The sequence below is a fragment of the Nipponia nippon genome, unplaced genomic scaffold, assembly GCF_047370975.1.
Source record: "Nipponia nippon isolate SJK-2023a ecotype South Korea unplaced genomic scaffold, ASM4737097v1 scaffold_12, whole genome shotgun sequence".
NCBI classification, from domain to species: Eukaryota; Metazoa; Chordata; class Aves; order Pelecaniformes; family Threskiornithidae; genus Nipponia; species Nipponia nippon.
In genome coordinates, this window is record NW_028262313.1 from 14,928,050 (window position 1) to 14,945,469 (window position 17,420).

The window sequence follows — 17,420 nt, forward strand, 5'->3', positions numbered from 1 at the left end:
CCCTAATCCCCCTGCCTTTTTTTTTTTTTTTAAGTAACAGTTTCTGATGCTCAAGAAAGCAGAATCATATCAAATTTTATTCTTGTGATTATATTTTTATTTCAGTTTCAGCAGCTGAGGTAAATGGCTCTTTTTACCTACCTGTAATAAGAGTAGGAAATCATAAATAACCTCGATTATGCACGAAAGATTCCAAATACGATTGCAATTCCAGACACATGATACACAAATCAACTGTAAGTGCAAAACTTTCTTAGAAGTCCTATTAAGATATACTCACACCACGCTACCAAAGTCCTGAAATAAATTTATATTTCCATTTCTCTTCTGTTCGCAGCCTGCGCAGGACCGGGTTTGGTTGCCAGGGCCAGGGCTCTGAGGCCGATTGCCGGGACGAAGCCGAGCTTTGCTTCCCTCCCGTGGTGGCTGTGCCCAACGCCAGACACAGGTGACAAACGGGGTTTGCAGGGCCGAGCAGCTCAGCGCAGCACTAACACACCCTGTCGTGCGGCAATATGGCTATTGTTGACTTTTCTTCCTTTTTCAGATTTTATATGCTAGGTGAAAACTATTACCAGGCACCGAAGAAGGCAGTTTGCTGTAAGCAAATGCAAATGACAGCACAAGCTATACAAGAAACTAAATAATAGCCCGACTCTGGTATTATCCAGAACGCATTATCTCATTTTTAATATGCCAGTTGCGCTCTGTTGTTGGCACGCCTATATAAAAAGCACTGAGTGATGTTTAATTCAAACAAATCACTTCAAAGACACAAGAAAGCAATTTATACAGAAAAAAAAAGCCTCATGACTGTACTGAGTCAAAGGAGCGCTGATGCCTCCAAAGACTCGGGCATCTCTTAGCATTCTCCCATTCCTAGCTAGGGAGATGCACCTCACTACATCTGCGTAGTAGTACAAAGCACAGGACTTGCACATATGCTGTCTTCAATTTGTTTCAAGCATGAACTGTTCCAGGTCCACTTGCACATCCCCACGCCAACAAGCTAAAAGCAGCGTACGCTTACCTGTAACCCAGCAGTCCTGCGACAAGGTCTCTGGATGCCCAGGCTCTCTGTCCTCGCGAGCGCTGCACAAAGTCAGACCCATCAACCTCCTCCCTAAGGCTCTCCAGGAGTCACGTGCAGATCTTTCCTAGGTTGTGCCCAAAGGGAAAAACCACAGACCCTACGTACTGCACCACAGAAATCTGAATGACGGGTGGGCAGCGGCTGCTCCCGCAGCTCCAGCAACAGGGAGTTACAAGACCAGAAGCAGCAGCAACTCTTCAGAAGGGAATTAAAGGCCAGGATGGTGAAAATCTTTGCTGGCCATCATCAGGAAGGATCCTACAGCCAAAGGCTTCGTCTGAGGAAGCTGCCAAATTGAGTCCGCACTGCTGGGTGAAGAGACTGAATCCTAGTGGAAAGGATGGAGTTCTAAGGAACTATCTTGCTTATTTTCATGACAGATGTGGTTTCCCTCTTGGCTCAAGACAACTAGCTCTGGTTGAGTAAGCCTTGATTACATCTAGGCAAAGAAATGCACGTGTTCTCCAGGTGCCTCCAGGCCAATGGATCAGACCCATCTCACCATATGGATCTTGATCCTGAGTTTTGATAACGTTGCCCTCCCAGGTAGCCTCTCTTCCCCTCCTCCCTTCTTTCGCTTTTCTTCTTCCTCAAAAGACTCTTATCACACTTCAGTCCTACCAAGGCCCGCCAAATTCCAGGTATGTAGCTCAAAGCAGAGCTAAAGTTGTGTCAAAGCTGTTCTTCAGAGCAGGCAGTGGAGGACAACAGAGCAGCATCCATCTCAAGCTGGGAGCTTGGTACTTTTGTAGTGACCAAAGGTAATCCCAGTCTCATGGTTCCTCTTCCAGGGCCTTCTGGCAGATGGTGGTAGCTACAAGACAGACGTTTCAAAGAAGAGGAAACACTCCTGCATCATGACTGGCCCGAGGTTTCAGGGGTACATTCATAAAACCTTTCTAAACTATTAATTTTGGCACCGAGATGAAACAATTTGGATGGCCTGAGATACCATGCTAACAGCTAATAGAAAAACAGCTTAGATGATAGTTAAAAGGAAAGGAACACAGCCGGACTCCAAAGTAAGCTCAGTCTGACACTGGAGAGGCCCTGAAGCTAGAATCTGTCTTCCAATCTATTAAAAAACACATCCGCATGACTGAGATGAGACATAGGGCATTTGGCAAGTCTGTGCGAACTCCTGGGACGCTGAATGGAAACCAACCCCAGGATCAGTAATGTGTTGCGGTCACAGAGACGTGGGGCTGCCCGGGACTTCAGATCACACCTGACAACCCAGCGTATGGAGGCAGGAACCACAGAGGCCGCACGCGCTCCGTCCTCCAGCGGCGGTTATCCAAGGGCTGAAAATTCTCCACCACCTCCCCACAACCGCAGCTCGCTCCTGCGCTTCAGCCCTGCTGTGTGAGCAGCTCTCTTTTCCAACATAAATCAGCTTTGCTGAAAATGCAGTTTAGTTCTTGTTTTCCCATAGCAGCCATGCTGTTGCTGATTACACGATCATTGTTAGTTTGTTTTTAAGAAAAAGGGTCTAAGGTCTGTTACAGTGGTGGGATGAATCCCAAGCTGACAGTTAATCATCCTATCTGCCAGTTCCCAAAAGGACAAGTAGCCCTTAAGGAATGTCACAACCAGCAAATACATCTTCTGTTTTCTGGGCTGACCAGATAATTTAAATCTAATGTCAAGGCAGATCTTCTAAGGACATAAAACTGGATGAACTAGTCAGCCTAGAGGCAGGAAAAAAGAAAAACAAAAATTAACTTGAAGAGCCAGAAATTTCCCAGAAAGCTGATCGTCTGTTTGGCTTACTGAGTTGCAGTCATTTATCAATTATACCTTTTAGTAGAAGCATAAGAAGTCTAAGTCTGAACCAGTTACATTATAGTATCGCATATGTATGAAAGATACTAACGCTTTTCATAAATCCAGACATTTTTAACTTTGTTTTTTAGGTTCTAGCCCACTTATTTATTTACACGCAAGAAGTCTAATTTCAAAATTATTCTACAGTGCTGGTCCATCTGATTCCAGGTCAGTCCAAGCACCTCCCCATCTTTAACACAGCCTTCCACGTTTTTCCCCCAGGAGGGAAGTGCTACGATTACCATTCTTCTTCGGAGGCAAGAGCAATCGAGGTCACCCAGTAACCGGCAGCGTCTCGGAGTCTCAAATCCCACGCAAGCCTAATCACTGGAAATATGATTCGGAGGAAGTAAGTCGCTGTTAGAAAGCTGTCACAGCCCACTCAGGCAGAACCAGTGCAACACCAAGGAGCACAGACACATCACAAACCAAACACAAACAGCAGAGGCTGCCCGTCAGGGAATATTTTGCAGGTTCCTGCAACATGAGAGACTCTTCCCCATCGATTATTGCAGTTATTGCTCCAGACTTTTTGGGGGGACTTGAAGAGAACCTCAGCTTTGAAAGAGAGCACCAGAGGCAAGTAAGTTGATTCCATAGTAAATACAATTTTCATGGAGAACAACAAATTTCGTCCCCTACGAGCTTGCAAACGAACTGTACAGTTGCTGCCAGCCAATTGTAAGCTCAATGCTGCCCTCAGCAGAGCCAGCAAACCACTACAGGTAGGATTTGACCTTTCACTCGAACAACGCTGCTGCTGATTTACAGCTGAAAGTCCATCTTCTCTGCTCCTCGCAGAGATAAAAGTGGCTGCTGAAAAGCCACGCTATTTCACTTTCACAGGGCACGGAGCACAGGGTCACCTCATCTCTTGACAGAGCTCGCCTGCAGCTACAGCAGCTCCACGCGCACTTCCTCCGGCCGCCGAGCAAGCGAGCGGTGACTCACCCAACAACCCGAGCGCCGATTCACCCAACAACCCGCATGCCTACCAGCGAACCAAGCTACCAGGACTGCTGACTTTTCAACAGAGAGAACTTCAACAGGTCAACATACGTTGTTTTAGAACCCGTATCTCATTTTAATTAAGACTAGACACTTCCACCTAGTTTCAAACTCTAATTACAGCCAAGCCTCTTAGGGCAGATAAGAGCGCACTGCTCGACACGAGGTGTGGCCGGCGGTTCGCCCTCCACCCACGCAGGGCATCTCGTGTACTTCCTCCCAGGGCTGTCCCCACGGCGGGGTTCGTGCCGCCGGTGGCTCATACCCAAGCGCAGCCAGCCAGGCTGCAAGGCCCGACTCTGCCCTTGGTAGCGATTCATTTCCATGTCCCCCCTGCTACGTGGGAGCAGGGTGGGGAAGAGTCCTCTAGGCTGTGCTGCGGTTAGCTCCTGCTCTCCAGGCGCGCTGGGGGGACATACCTGTCCTCTGACTGCACAGGGGAACGGGACACCGGGGAGCTTTCTGCACAGCCTGTGCACTTTTACAGCAGGAGCTGCTAAACCGAAGAAAATGCTGCCTCTGAAACCCTATCGATACAGCTCCCAAAAACAGCCAGCCCGAGTTTAAAGCAACATGACGCTGTCACACCTATTTTACGAAGGACACTACTCAACCATTTGTACAGCAGCAGCTGAGCTCACTCTCAGCACCAGGACTTTTGAAAGGTAACGGCCTTAAACATAAATCTTATGTGCTTCCTTAAAACCCCCAACCCGGACTACGCTGTACTGTCACATTGAAACAAGTGGTGCAAACCCACAGGGACTCCCTGGCCGTCCTTGCGTTCACGTCCCAGCCTCCGAGGGGGAACAGGAAGCAGCTTGCTGAGTTACACCGAGTGCCACAAGGAACCAGGGATATTATTGCTCAATTAGGACTTCTTTTAAACCTCATGAGAAATCAGACTCAGACAGTGATCAACCCACTTGTTACATTTCGAAGCAGAGCAGTCCTGATGCGTCAGCTACCATGCTCACCGAACGGGGCATGCTTCACCCCCAGCCTCCTGGCGAGGAGGCTCAGGGAAGCACACGTTTCGTCCAAGATCACTCAGAAGGGCAGTCAGCCCTTCTCTGTCATTCTCCTCTCGAGATGGAAACTAGTCCTCCGTCTCAGCGAAGGAAGTGCGAGCAGGAAGAAGAAACAGCATAGAAACCTACCTTCGAGATAAGGCTAGTGCTGTTTTAGCTGGAGGAGGGGTGGTAAGCACGCTAGGCAGTTTTGCCTGTTGACACATCACTGAGGACTGAAGGTACTAAGGTAGCAAGTTTCTCTAAAGTTTAAATCACATTTTACATTAATGCATGGCTTTAGTTACAAATGCAATATTAAAGGTCAGTACCAAGACTGCAAGTTCTGAGGAAGGTGCACTTTTTGTTACAGGGCTCAGATGACAATCATCGACTTGGCCAACTCAAGGCTTTTACTGCGCATTTAAGGTAATTGTTATCAAGTTGCTTTGGGCACTCTCCATTGGGAGGTTTTCTAGAAAAATCTTCTGCTTCTCCTGAGGCAGAGCTCCAAGAGCGCTTACTTTGCTAGTGTGGTGGAAAGATGCCAGTGCTGGATTACTGTGGTGGAGAGCAGCTACAGAGCCACTGTAAGATGATGTCAAGACCCAGAGCCATCTTCACACACACAAAAGCCTACATGAAAAATACGAACGTTAAAGACTTCGACAAGACAAACAGATACTTCTTTCGAACAAAGCTTCATCATAGTGGCCTGTGAGAAGAGGCAGCACCGCGGCTTTGAACAGGCCTCCCAGCTCACAGGAGCCCCTGCCTTGCGCAGGCAGGTAACGCCCAGCCCTTGCTCCCCCTCCTCTCCACTCAGAGCACCTGCGACTACGAGCTTTACGCCCAGTCTGGGCACAGTGGTACACCCTGTTTCCCAGACCTGGAAGGAATAATTCATGACAATTCAGATGCAGTTACTATGTTTAGAATAACCAGTACCTCAAAAAAAACCACCAACCAACCAACCAAAAAGGCAGCTTGTCAGTTCAGCCCACTTTAGAAGAAATTGAACACAGAAGAGTCACCCCAGTGTGGTAATACAGGTATCTATTTTATTAAAAAAGTTACAAACAGGTGGACTGTAGGGTTGTCTTACAAAATGACAAGAATGAATTCTACTGGAAAAAACTTTTTACAAAGCATTATAGGTAATTGTTCCATTTTTGCACTTGTTATTCCAGATTTCACCTATCACTGATAAAGATACAGTACATTAGATACATGATGTTAGGTTACATTTTTATTTGTAGAGCCCTACTGCAGTGATTTGAACAACTCCTAAACAGATGCCATAGTAAAGACAATACATATTGCATTTATTATTAGCCTCTTACTCTAATAAGCAACTTCACATGCAATCTATTGAGGAAGCCTAAAATAACTTTTGGTCCCTTTTTCCCCCCAAAGTGTGCTGAAGAAACCATCTCTCGTTTTCCCACTCCTGTCACTCTAAGCTAGTTCAAGTTTTTTAAGTTTTTTTTTCTTTTTTCTTTTTTTTTTTTTGTTTTTGCGCTGAGGTCAATGAAAATGAACACTGGTTTGATAACTACCCATAGGAATGAACCACTGATTAATATTAACCAACTTTTTCCCCCTTAGACAAAGGAAAACTAAGATCTTTAGGAATTACTTTTATTTCCTATTACTTCCTTACAACCTACAAAAAAGATCAACAACCACCACTTAGAAAAAATCTACTTTGAATACAAGGTTTGGTTTAATTCTGATATTAAAGTGCAAACCTAAGTATTAGCCTCAGCCTGTTTATAAAGTTTGTACAAACAGGGGAAAAAGAAAAAATTTCAAGTAACCCCACAGGAAAAAAAAAAAAAAAAAATCAGGTGTTTCAATACCCAAGCAGAAAACCTGGCGTCCTCTTCTTTTAAGGATTCAAATTCAATGCTGAATGTAGACTCAGAATCTTTATTTCCTGCTAACACTGTAAAGTCAGCCTGCGTTATTACCAATAAAACACATTAATGTTGAGATACTGTACCGGTGATCTTTTATTGTTTTAAATGCCATCATCCACAATACAATTCGTGAGTTTTAAACTGCTTAACCTCATATATCCATCACTGCTTTTACTGGAGCTTTTCTCAAAGTTATTTAGCTATTACAGGGAAAGAATGTACATTTCTAGAAGCATGTTCAAATGACTAAAGCTGGGCTCCTAAAAACCTAGAACTTTGGTGCAGTAGGTGAGCTGCAGTTATTAAATTTCTGCAAAAAAAACAGTTACACATTTTAAACCACCGCTAGAAAAAGCTCTCATGTATGCAACATGTTAATAAAACTGAACAAAAAGATTTCATCTGTTCTTTGTACATTTTCATTCTGCTCTTTATACCTGTGTTATTGTTAAAATTTTCAAGTATTCAGAGAAAATGTTGATCAGGTAAACAATAAGGAAGGCAATGGCTGTTTAAAGCACGCTTGCAGTTAGTATCACTGAAACCTGGTGCTTTTCCCCTTGTTACACCAACTTGTCTCTAATATTAAACTTGTTTATTGGGAAAAAAAAAAAAACTAAAAAGCAATTTGTGACAGTGCAAGAAAAACTTTAACAAATATTGCTTTAAAATATTATTCAGAAAGACAAATATTAGGAACTATAAAATGTAAAGTGATCTTATTTGCATTAGATTTACATGTGCAGAGGTCTACTAGATGTCTCTTAACGTGCCAGGCAAAGCTGAGCTGACCGACTAGGCCTACAGCCCATTCTGAAGGATACATTATCCCTTTTCAAAGGCATAGAGAAGCTATTTGTAAACAAGCAAGTTGAGAAACTCAGTAGAAGGAAAAGTGTGCTGCCATTTTTCAATGCTACAATTGTCATTTTTGATTAAATGAGTTTAAGAAACCCACGATTGCAAGAAAAGAAACATCAGCCGGAGACTTTACATCCCGTTCCAAGTAATCAATCCCTATTGTCAAATCGGACCAGTTACAAACACAATATCACAGCTGCATTTGCCAAGAAAAGGGATACTACATCCATACAACAGAGGTGCCTTCAGTATCTTGTCATGACACTGTCACACGTAAACAAAAAGTCTCAAAGAATGACCAACTACATCGTAGGAGAAAACTTTGCAAACAGAAATAAGCACTGATGCGAGGTAATATACAGAAGTAACCATTTGTTTAAGGCTCAATTTATTCTCCATTAAAACTCTCTTCTTTTAAAAGGCATTGAGTAGGTAATACTGAGTTTAAGTATTTAATAAATACAAGTTCAGAAATTGATTAAAGAAATCAATTAAAATATTAAAAATGAACTCTTGCATATTAGCCATTATATGAACTTAGAAAGCTATAAAAGGACTGATAGATAAAGAACAGATTTTTAAACTTATGGTAAACATGCTAAGCATTCTGATTAAGGTGTGTGGATCCTGGAGGCCACCAACCTTACGCACTTAGATGTATGGCAATGTGCTGTAATAGAGACAGGTTTACCAAGGCTCAGCTCTGCAACCTGGGCTGAAAGTTCTCCAAAGCAGCATCTGTGCAAGTTTCCTCTGAGTTTTATCTGCAATTTAAACAAAATAACTAATGAAAGCCATATTCAATACACATTCAAAGTGAACTCAGCTTCTCCCACAGTGCGGAACAGCTAGTTTTCCATACTGAGCTCCAAAGCACTGCTTTACACAGCGGCATTCTTGAAGTTCTCCTCCTTTAATTCTGGTAATACAAGAGGCAAGCAGGGAACAACTTATTGCCATGAACTTTGTAACAGCTGCCCCTGTGGGATACTAAATTCCTTCTAAAGATCTGAAACAGCTAGGAAATTTAAGTTCTCCTGTACATTAGGCTTTGCATTGGTGGTGAGGAGGCACCCAGTAACATGAAGCAATGGCATTTTGCACAAGTTCTGGAAACAGGTAAACGAGCCAACTAGTTCAGTTTTGACATCCAAGTTCTCAGCATTCGTATCCTCTAAATTACTACCAAAAACACCCCTTAGCGTTCATCAGACAGCCTCAGCAGGGACAGAACTGTAGGCCACTGCTCTCAATCAAGCACACAAGTGTAAGTAGTGTGACCAATACATCTTTGTATTTCTGATAACTTGCTTGCGCTTCACAAGATTCATCTGCAGAGAGAGCCTAAAAGCCTCAGTCAAAGCTCAAAGTCTGTAGAAACCTGTCCTTCATATGCACATGCATGCCCTTCATTGAAGCTCAATGCTTGGTTTTTCGGGGATTTTTGAGGAGTCTTCTCTAATCTTGAAGTCATTTCTTCACAGGAGTCAGGACCTGACGTTTCCTACTGTACTGTTTCTTTTCAGCTCTTGATTTGCTCTCAATTAACAGTTTGTCACAACAGAGTGCTCTGGCATAGCCAGGGTTCCCCTTCTCGCCTAACAACGGGTCACCCCCGACACTCAGGAGTAGTACTCCTGTACTGACAGGAGCAAACAGCCAGGTTTTGCTTGCTTGTTTGTATGTTTTCCAACGAACAGTAATTCTCACCCAGTCTGGTGAGCACGTGTACCCCCACACACTGTTGCTAGTCCACGAGTTTTAGATGGGGAGGGACCCTGTATTGCCAAAACAGCAAAAAAACATTTAGCTTTTAACGGGGATGAATTAGACCTTCGTAATAGGTGTTTTGTCTTTGCTTAGAGCACAGGAGAGGCAAACCATTTACAGTGCAGCTCCTCATCCTACCAGAGTTAGACCCATCCCAAAACTTCACCTAAATCCAGCACCCAGTGCTGTGGCCAGCAAAGAATTGCTGGGGATAGTAAGAACAGAGAAAGCAAGTAATGGTATTTTCCTCCACATGCTCTTTCAGCAACCTTGCTATTTGCAGGTTAGGGACCTCCCAATTCAGATTTGTCACCTTTCCATTTAACTTGTGCTTCGTTACCACAATTAGCACCATACAGTACCTTATCTGGCTTCACTTTCCCATGAAATTTCTACAGCACTCTAGTCTCTTCTGCAAGCAGGCAGGAGAGAGGGGGATGTTAGACAATCTAGCAAGATTGCATAGCCACACAGACCAGAAGACAGTATACTTTCAGTTTTTATCCTCAGAGCAGAGTACTCTTCCTTCAGCGCTTGCTTATATCAGTTACTCACAGATGGAGGGGACAGAAATCACTAATCAGCATCAGTCTTTCACCCCAATATTAAGGTGTTCCCAATCCAACTAGTACCTCTACAGAAAACCTTTCATGCACCAGCACTGTAACTGGTGCCATATTTTAAAGATTTAAAATACGAAACACTGTCATACTGACAAGTCAAGGAGCAAGGAACAGAGAGCAGCTACTGGAAATCTCACATCTCTGAATGCAATACTGAAATGACAGAAGATCACTGCAGAAGCAGGAAAGGGGAGGGGGGGAAACAGGATGCAAGAACAACGTGCATTTTTAAAAGGAACTATGGGTTATCCTGATTATGTAGTTATGTTCCATCCTTCATTTCACCCAAGGCAGCTGACTGAACAGTAGTTTAAGCAAACGCTACTCAAAAATGTCATGAAAGAACCTACACAACATCATACTTGACAGATACTTCTCCCCCCAAAAAGAGGGAAGTGATACCTGCTAGTTAAAACTGACACTGAAACAGCCTTAAATAAAACCAGGCCCAGCATATAATCTCCCATTGGTTTCTCCATCAGAACTGTAGAGACACAAACTGTTTCTACGTACTTCAATCTGAACCAACTGATCCAGACTTAAGACTCCTCCGGGACACAGACAGGTCACAGAACTCTGAGATGATGAAGATTATGCTAGGACAGAGCTATAGTTCAAGCCCACTCCCTACACACAGGTTTTCAGACAGCTGGTTCCACTTCCTCAGTTTCACTTTACCTAGGAGGGGCCACTGCCCAAGCAGATGTTTGAGAAGCAGCAATTGTTCCCTGGATCACAGATAAGCAGAAGAATTACAAAGCTGATATCACAAGACACCATCAGCAGTTCTCCTACACTAGTGCACATCAGACAGAAATTATCAGGCAGCAAAGGCCTATCATAAAGTTAATGAGATCCTACACCTACTCAATCAAAGAACAAGGATAGAGTGAGAGACAGGAAGAATAAAATATCCCGAAAGTGTGAGGCTGAAATGAAAGATACAGAGCATGAAGCCTGTGAAGAGCCAGGACAAGTAACACAAGAAGAGGTTCCAGACATGGTGAGATCTGGACTGAACAGGAAGCTGCTTAGGAAGGAAAGACATACTCGCTTGGCACAGGTGACAAGACTACATTGGGCAGAAGCAGCATCTCCTAGAAGCAAGGAAGTATTTTGCTGCTAGAGGCTTGATGTGACACTCTGAGCTGGGCAGAACAAAGGAGAGGAAATCTGTATTACAGAAGCTTAGGATCTTCTACCTCAAGAGATCACAAAGACATAAGAATACAGATGTTTCTTCTGAAGCAAGAGCATGCTTAGGAAACTCATCAGATCTAGGCATAAGTTATGATTCAAAGGAATAACATATGGCCCTGCCCCCCACCTCGATTTCACCTTTAATCTTAAACTTGATATTTAATGCTAAACCCAGAAGCAGACAAGTTACAAAGACGACTCCCTTAGAAGTAACCAATTCTGGAAGCACAAATTTCATGGGTAAAGGGCCTGATTTTGTCAGTTGAAGACAACAACCTGCACAAGATGAACCACTAGTAACCCAGGGGACTGCCATAACCTTTGGCATGATGCTTCAAGTCCACATACTCTTATTTGTGAAGCTGCCTTAGAAATAGCTGAAACATTGCATTACTATACGCGATTCAAGATATTAACCCTGCAGCACTCCATTAAAAAAGCAGCAATTCCTTTGATTTACTCCTTCCTATAACCCTATAAGGCTCTGCATGTGTTGGGGATTAGTGTGCAAGGAAAAACTATTTGTATTTTTCTCTGCTCCAACGCAAGCAGTTTGCTCACCTTTCAGCAAGCAAATCTTGAACTTAACACACACCTCTTACATGGTGACAGCAGGCTTTCCTTACTTCACAGAACTGGAGATAAAAACATCGTGTATAATCTTTAGTATGACAGTGTCATGAGTATCTAAAATCTTACATTCACAAAGCACTTGATAACAATCTCAAAGACAAGCTTTGAGTGCAAGTCAGAGAGAGAATTCTCAAGATTAAAGAGGATACATGGTCCAAAGCTTCCAGCAATAACCTATTTTCCCTCTTGTCACTGAGAGACAGAAAGCTCCTTTGACTCGAGCCGGAGTTACTAACACGGCAGTCAGAGCCTAACCCTCAATCAGTGGAGCTGTCAAGAGGGACAATCCTTTCCGCTGAATTTCCATGTCCTCCCTCATCCCCGCACTTGCCCTCAGATCACAGAGTTGTTTGCCAAGACAGGTCCAAGAGACAACTGAAGGTCTGACGGACCAGCTGGCTGCAGGCAGAGTGTACCAATGGTGTAGAAGAGCCCTTTCCAGTAACGTGGATTCAAGCCAATGGTGAAACCAGACCCGCAAGGGCTATGAGGAAAAACAAGAGCAGGGGGAGTCCAGAACCACCTCGCACAGGAATGACAGGGGAGGAGCAGATCCATTTACACAATCAGGTGAAGACGGTACTGAAAAAGACCACCACATGGGTGTGCCAAGAGCAGCTATCCTTGCGAAAAAAATAATGATCATAGCAATACCCGAGACAGGGGAGGCTTTACAGAGGCCCCTCTGGACACTGCACTCTTGCCACACCTCTTATGAGTCACTGGGAAAGGAAAGAGTCGTGCATTGGGAAGCCATTTTATAGTGCGTTCTCTGCTCTGGAGATTATAGATGAAGAGCACTTTGCACAAGTCCTTGACTAGTACGTGTGGGCTTCAAGCCACTCCTCACAACACAGGGTGGTTCTCTTTTAAACTTATTCCACTGATAAGGCAGAAACGTACTCTAAGTACATTTGGCTTCTGTACCATATAATTTATTTATTTTAAACAAGCTCAAAGTCTTCTCAGCAAAACTATTGGGAAATTTGGTCACAATAATCCCATCGAACTCCAAGGTAATTCCCATCACTTGAAAATAATTCAGATACCAACTACAACCAATAACGAAACCCACTGCAACATCACAAAACATTATTAAGGATCATGTAATGTCAAATACAGCACTGACAGTCAAAAATAGGTGGAGATGAGATCATACACTTTGTCTTGTAAATTGTAAAATTACTGCAAGTAAACGCAATGTTCCCTGACTAACCCTGTTGAAGTAACACAAGAAGTCCATTTGACTCAAGTAATCGTGTGCAACCGAAGGCACAAGCTTCCATCTGTTTCGGAGGAAGGCTACCTCCAGGTTAGACTACTTCATTTCAGGCTCCCTGTCACGCTTTATCTGCTTACTTAAACAGCATGCTTATGCACCTCAATTAGTTATGACTGTTCCACCAACCTGCTCTGTATGGCCATGATTGAGGTTTTTCTTAATTTCTCTCACTGGACGATGCAAGTTGTACAACACTGATCTTGTTTTTCAGGCAGGGAGGCATAGTTCATTTGCCTGACGATCTCAGCAAACAGTTCATCCACCATTGTTTTGCTCTTGGCTGACGTCTCCATGAAGGGACAGCCCCACTCCTGAGCGAGGGCTCTGCCTTCTGCAGATAAGACCTCCCTCTCCGACTCCAGATCCACTTTATTCCCCACTAGGATCAGAGGAACTTTCTCGTATCTCTTCACCCGGACAATCTGGTCCCTCATCGGCTTGATGTCCTGATCAAACAATCCAATCGGTTAGTACACGTGTAAGTAATCATCTGAAATTGCTATATAACCACTACAGAAACACGTTTTAATAAACCTCACGCAACCGAACATTCAAAATACATCAGAAGACTTCTTAAATTCATATTCATGTGGATCTAGAACTCAGAGAAAGTTTACTCCCCATCTTTAATAAAAGTTATTTTTAGTTTTATATAAACGCATACACATTTTATAAAATGTATGCGCACATACAAACAGAAAGCGACTGCTGTACTCTAAGAGAGACTTTTGGTTCAGCTAGAGGAAGATACAGTATAGCTGCTTTGAAAGTTGATTTCAGTTTTCTGAAAAAATTGTCTCAGGTCTAACGACCTGTAACATTAGGAGTAGCATGCCATTACACAATCATTTAGGAAGCTCATGTTTAGTTTACAGCATGAGAAAGCCAGTAATTTAAATAAAGTCTTCTCACTCCTGGAATGCTTAGAATAATTCATTGTAAACACATTTAATCACATGTAAGTAAACAAATCAGATGGTATAAAGAGATTTTATTACCTAGAGATGCATTTATTCAAGTCTGAGCATCGGGAGTTTACCCTTGGAAGTCTGAGTCAGCTTCCACTGCCCCCTGAGTGTTTTAAGTTACTATCAGTACTACTAAGTTCTACAAATTCTTGCATAGTTCCAAGACAAAGCAATTTAAGTGTTTGAAGTTACCACTGTGTAAGAGAACTGCAGAGAGCGGTTTACACCTACAGGCTTCAGAGTAAACACGCTATAGACAGACACGAATAATTAAATATTAACAATCTCCATTCCTCAAATAATGGGGACTCAATGGCCCCCAAAATAAGCGAAAACGAGGGAAGAAGCATCCCAATGTCATTGCTGTTGTTTTCCAAAGAAAGTATGTCTTCAGCTTGTACTCGGGCTATTTTGAGGTCTTTGCTAAGATAAAGTTTAGCCTTCAGCAGAAGCAAACATTCTGCTTCAGTGGGGGTGTGCAAGGTTTTGCCAAGCAGCTGGAATACACCCAACTCAGCAACTGAAGCCAACGCAGTAGTTGCAAATCCCTGTGCTGCATGCAGTGCTGCTAAATCCACTTATTCCCCACAAATAAAGCCTCATTTCCAGAGGCAGCTTAGACCAGTTACTGGCTGAGATATTTCCATTTTTTTTGGAGAGTTTTAGTAGTAGAAATGAAATCCAGACCCCCAAATGATCACATAAGGCTTGCCTCTCTCCTCTCCAGTACACCTACGCTGTGAAAGCATCCAGCTTATGCTGGACAGGAATATATTTGGGGGGGGGGGGTGGTGTAGAAAATACCAGCTTACTTAACAAGTCACAACTGCATAAGACTCTCACCGGAAGAAACAGGCCTTTTAAGAACGCGGGGGGGGGGGGGGGGAAAGGAGGAAGCCTCGATTTTAATATCGAGTGATTTCTTCATAAAAGGGGATTGCCAAAAGATTTCTGTTGGGGAAGTGGTAGCGAGTCATTGTTCTCCAGCACTGCGTGGGATTGAACACCCTGATAAGTACCTGCAAAGCAAGTAGTTTTCCACCAGGAAGCAGGGCTGGTGAATGCACTTCCAAGCCGGGCATTCTCACTGTTGCCCCTTCGGAGATAAAGAGCCCGTGCGCACACACGCTAACCCCACAGCCTCCTGCTCGGCTCAGCGCCGTCCCCGGGGCAGGGACGGCTGCGTCCCTAGAGGGGAGGCCGGGGCCGGCCGCCTCCCCGCCCCACCGAGCTGCCGCCCCCGCCCAGGGCCCGGGCGAGGTTACCTGGAAGGACTGCTGGTTGACCAGGCTGTAGACGAGGATGAAGCCCTGGCCGTTTTTGATGTAGAGATCGCGCATGGAGGCGAACTGCTCGGTACCCGCCGTGTCCAGGATCTCCAGCACCGAGGGGGACGAGTCCACCTCGATCTCCTTGCGGTAGAAGTCCTCGATGGTGGGGTCGTACTTCTCGATGAAGGTCCCGGTGACGAACTGCACCGTCAGGGCGGACTTCCCCACCCCCCCGCTGCCCAGCACCACCACCTTGTACTCCCGCATCGGGCCCCGCAGCCGCTCGCCGCTCCCCCGCCGGGCCCCCCGCCGCCGCCGCGGCCCGGGCCTAGGGCAGGCGGCAGCGCGGCCCTCGCATAGCCCCGGCCCGCCTGAGGAGAAGGGCGAGGCCCCGCTGCTCCCGCGCCGTCCTGAGGGGGAGAGACAGCCGTTAGGGCCCGGCCCGCCTCGGCCCCGCCGCCGCCGCCCGCCGCCCAGCTCCTTACCGCTGCGCCTCACTCCATCCCGCCGCGCCTCAGCCGCGGGAACCGCCCGGCAGCGGCCGCCCCCGCCCGGAAGGGTTATGCTGCGGCACCCGGAGGCGCGCCCCTCCCCGCCGCCTTCTCCGGTCACTTCCGGCGCGGAGGCTGGGCACGCCCCGCGACGTGCTGCGTCACCGAGCGCCCCGCTGCGTCATGCGGCGACACCCGCCGCGGGGGACGGGTTTGCGTGTGGCACCGAGGCAGCCCCCGCCGCCCCCTGTGGTGGGGGGACGCGTTTGCGTGTGGCACCGAGGCGTCCTCCCTTCCCGGCCCGGGAGGGGTGGGCTCCGCCCCAACATGGCGGCTGCCAGGCCGAGCCCTGCCCGGGCCGGCGGCTGCGGTGGCGGGCCGTCCCCGGGCCGTGCGGCCGCACACGCCTCCTCGGTGTCACCTCACGCCAGGCCCCCGCGGGGGGAGCGCAGGCCCCGCGCCCCATCGGGCCCGCTGTCCGCCGGCTGTGAGGCCGAGCTGCTCCCGGCGGCACCGGAGCCTGATCGGAGCCTTCCCCCGCACAAATCATTCTTAATCGCGGCAAAAGTCCCAGAAAAAAAAAAAAAAGCAGTTTTCTTGAGGAGGTTTTGCTTTTTCGTCGTGCTTTCTTTCCCTCGCAGCCCTTCGCACGAAGATCCCCCCAGAGGGGGCCCCGGCTCTCCCCGGGCCCGGCGCTGCCGCCGGCCGACAGCAGGTGTCAGCCAGGCACCGGCCGGGCGAGCGGCCGCCGCCGGCGCGGCCTCCTCACCGCTTCGATGCCGGTCCCAGGCAGGCACCGCCGTCTGTCCGCCCTCTGTCCGCCCCGCGCTTCCAGCGGGCCTGGAGAGGCGCCTGGGCAAGGCCAAGCGTCTTCCAAAGGCGCTGTACCGTCCCGCAGGGGCGGCTCTGCCTGCGGCCGCTTTCCCAAATAGCATCGTTTCATTCGCTTCTTTCCATCAAGAGAGTATGTGCGTTACGGGGAAAGCTCAGTGAGGACTTTTAGCCACCAGAGCAAATCTTACACCAAATTTGAGTCACTCTTCTTTCTTACATGTAAGCAATAACCCCTCTCCTTCTTGCTATTGCCTCCAAAACTGTTTTGTCGGGTGAATTGCTGGCATGAGGTAGACGTGCTTGGATGGAAGATATCCACGTGGCTGGTGAATCGGCTCGAAAATGTGCAAAGGTGAGCATTAAAACAGGCTGCCTCCTCCTTCAACTCTATTATATATCATGAGTAGTTGCAAAGTACCTAATGCACTCAAGGTGCTCAGGATAAAGGAAAGATGCAGCTCTCAGAGGTGCTTCCTATCTAATTTTAACCATGACACAATCAGGGACAGTGACAAATGGCAGGGAGGGAGAAAAGGGGCAAAGGAGGATGAGGGTGACGATAATGAGATTACACGGTCACTTAGGTTCATTATGTGCATGTCTTTGTGGCACTGCTGGTCCATTATG

General features: G+C 46.3%; 2 protein-coding genes across 3 annotated transcripts in view; both read right to left on the reverse strand.

Moving 5' to 3' along the window:
- FRMD7 (FERM domain containing 7) overlaps positions 1-8,447 on the reverse strand; it is a 26,452-nt gene extending 18,005 nt beyond the window's left edge. The window contains exons 1-4 of the mRNA XM_087748985.1: positions 8,364-8,447; positions 3,163-3,247; positions 1,031-2,784; positions 281-598 (exon numbers count right to left, since the gene is read on the reverse strand). The gene's annotated coding sequence lies outside the window, so the exon portion shown is untranslated. The remainder of the gene's footprint in view (positions 1-280; positions 599-1,030; positions 2,785-3,162; positions 3,248-8,363) is intronic.
- Positions 5,978-16,091, reverse strand: RAP2C (RAP2C, member of RAS oncogene family). Of its 2 annotated transcripts, XR_015702689.1 has the most exons (5): positions 15,954-16,091; positions 15,463-15,878; positions 13,356-13,675; positions 8,364-8,485; positions 5,978-7,170 (listed from the first exon to the last, which is right to left on the reverse strand). XR_015702689.1 is itself a non-coding variant. In XM_087749000.1 (4 exons), exons 2-3 carry the CDS (start codon positions 15,733-15,735, stop codon positions 13,397-13,399), a joined length of 552 nt encoding a protein of 183 aa, XP_087605126.1. In that variant the 5' UTR covers positions 15,736-15,878; positions 15,954-16,090; the 3' UTR covers positions 5,978-8,485; positions 13,356-13,396. The 2 variants fall into 2 exon arrangements, 1 of the variants encoding a protein (XP_087605126.1); XM_087749000.1 differs by having other exon boundaries at positions 5,978-8,485; positions 15,954-16,090.
- Between the last annotated feature and the right edge of the window lie 1,329 nt (positions 16,092-17,420).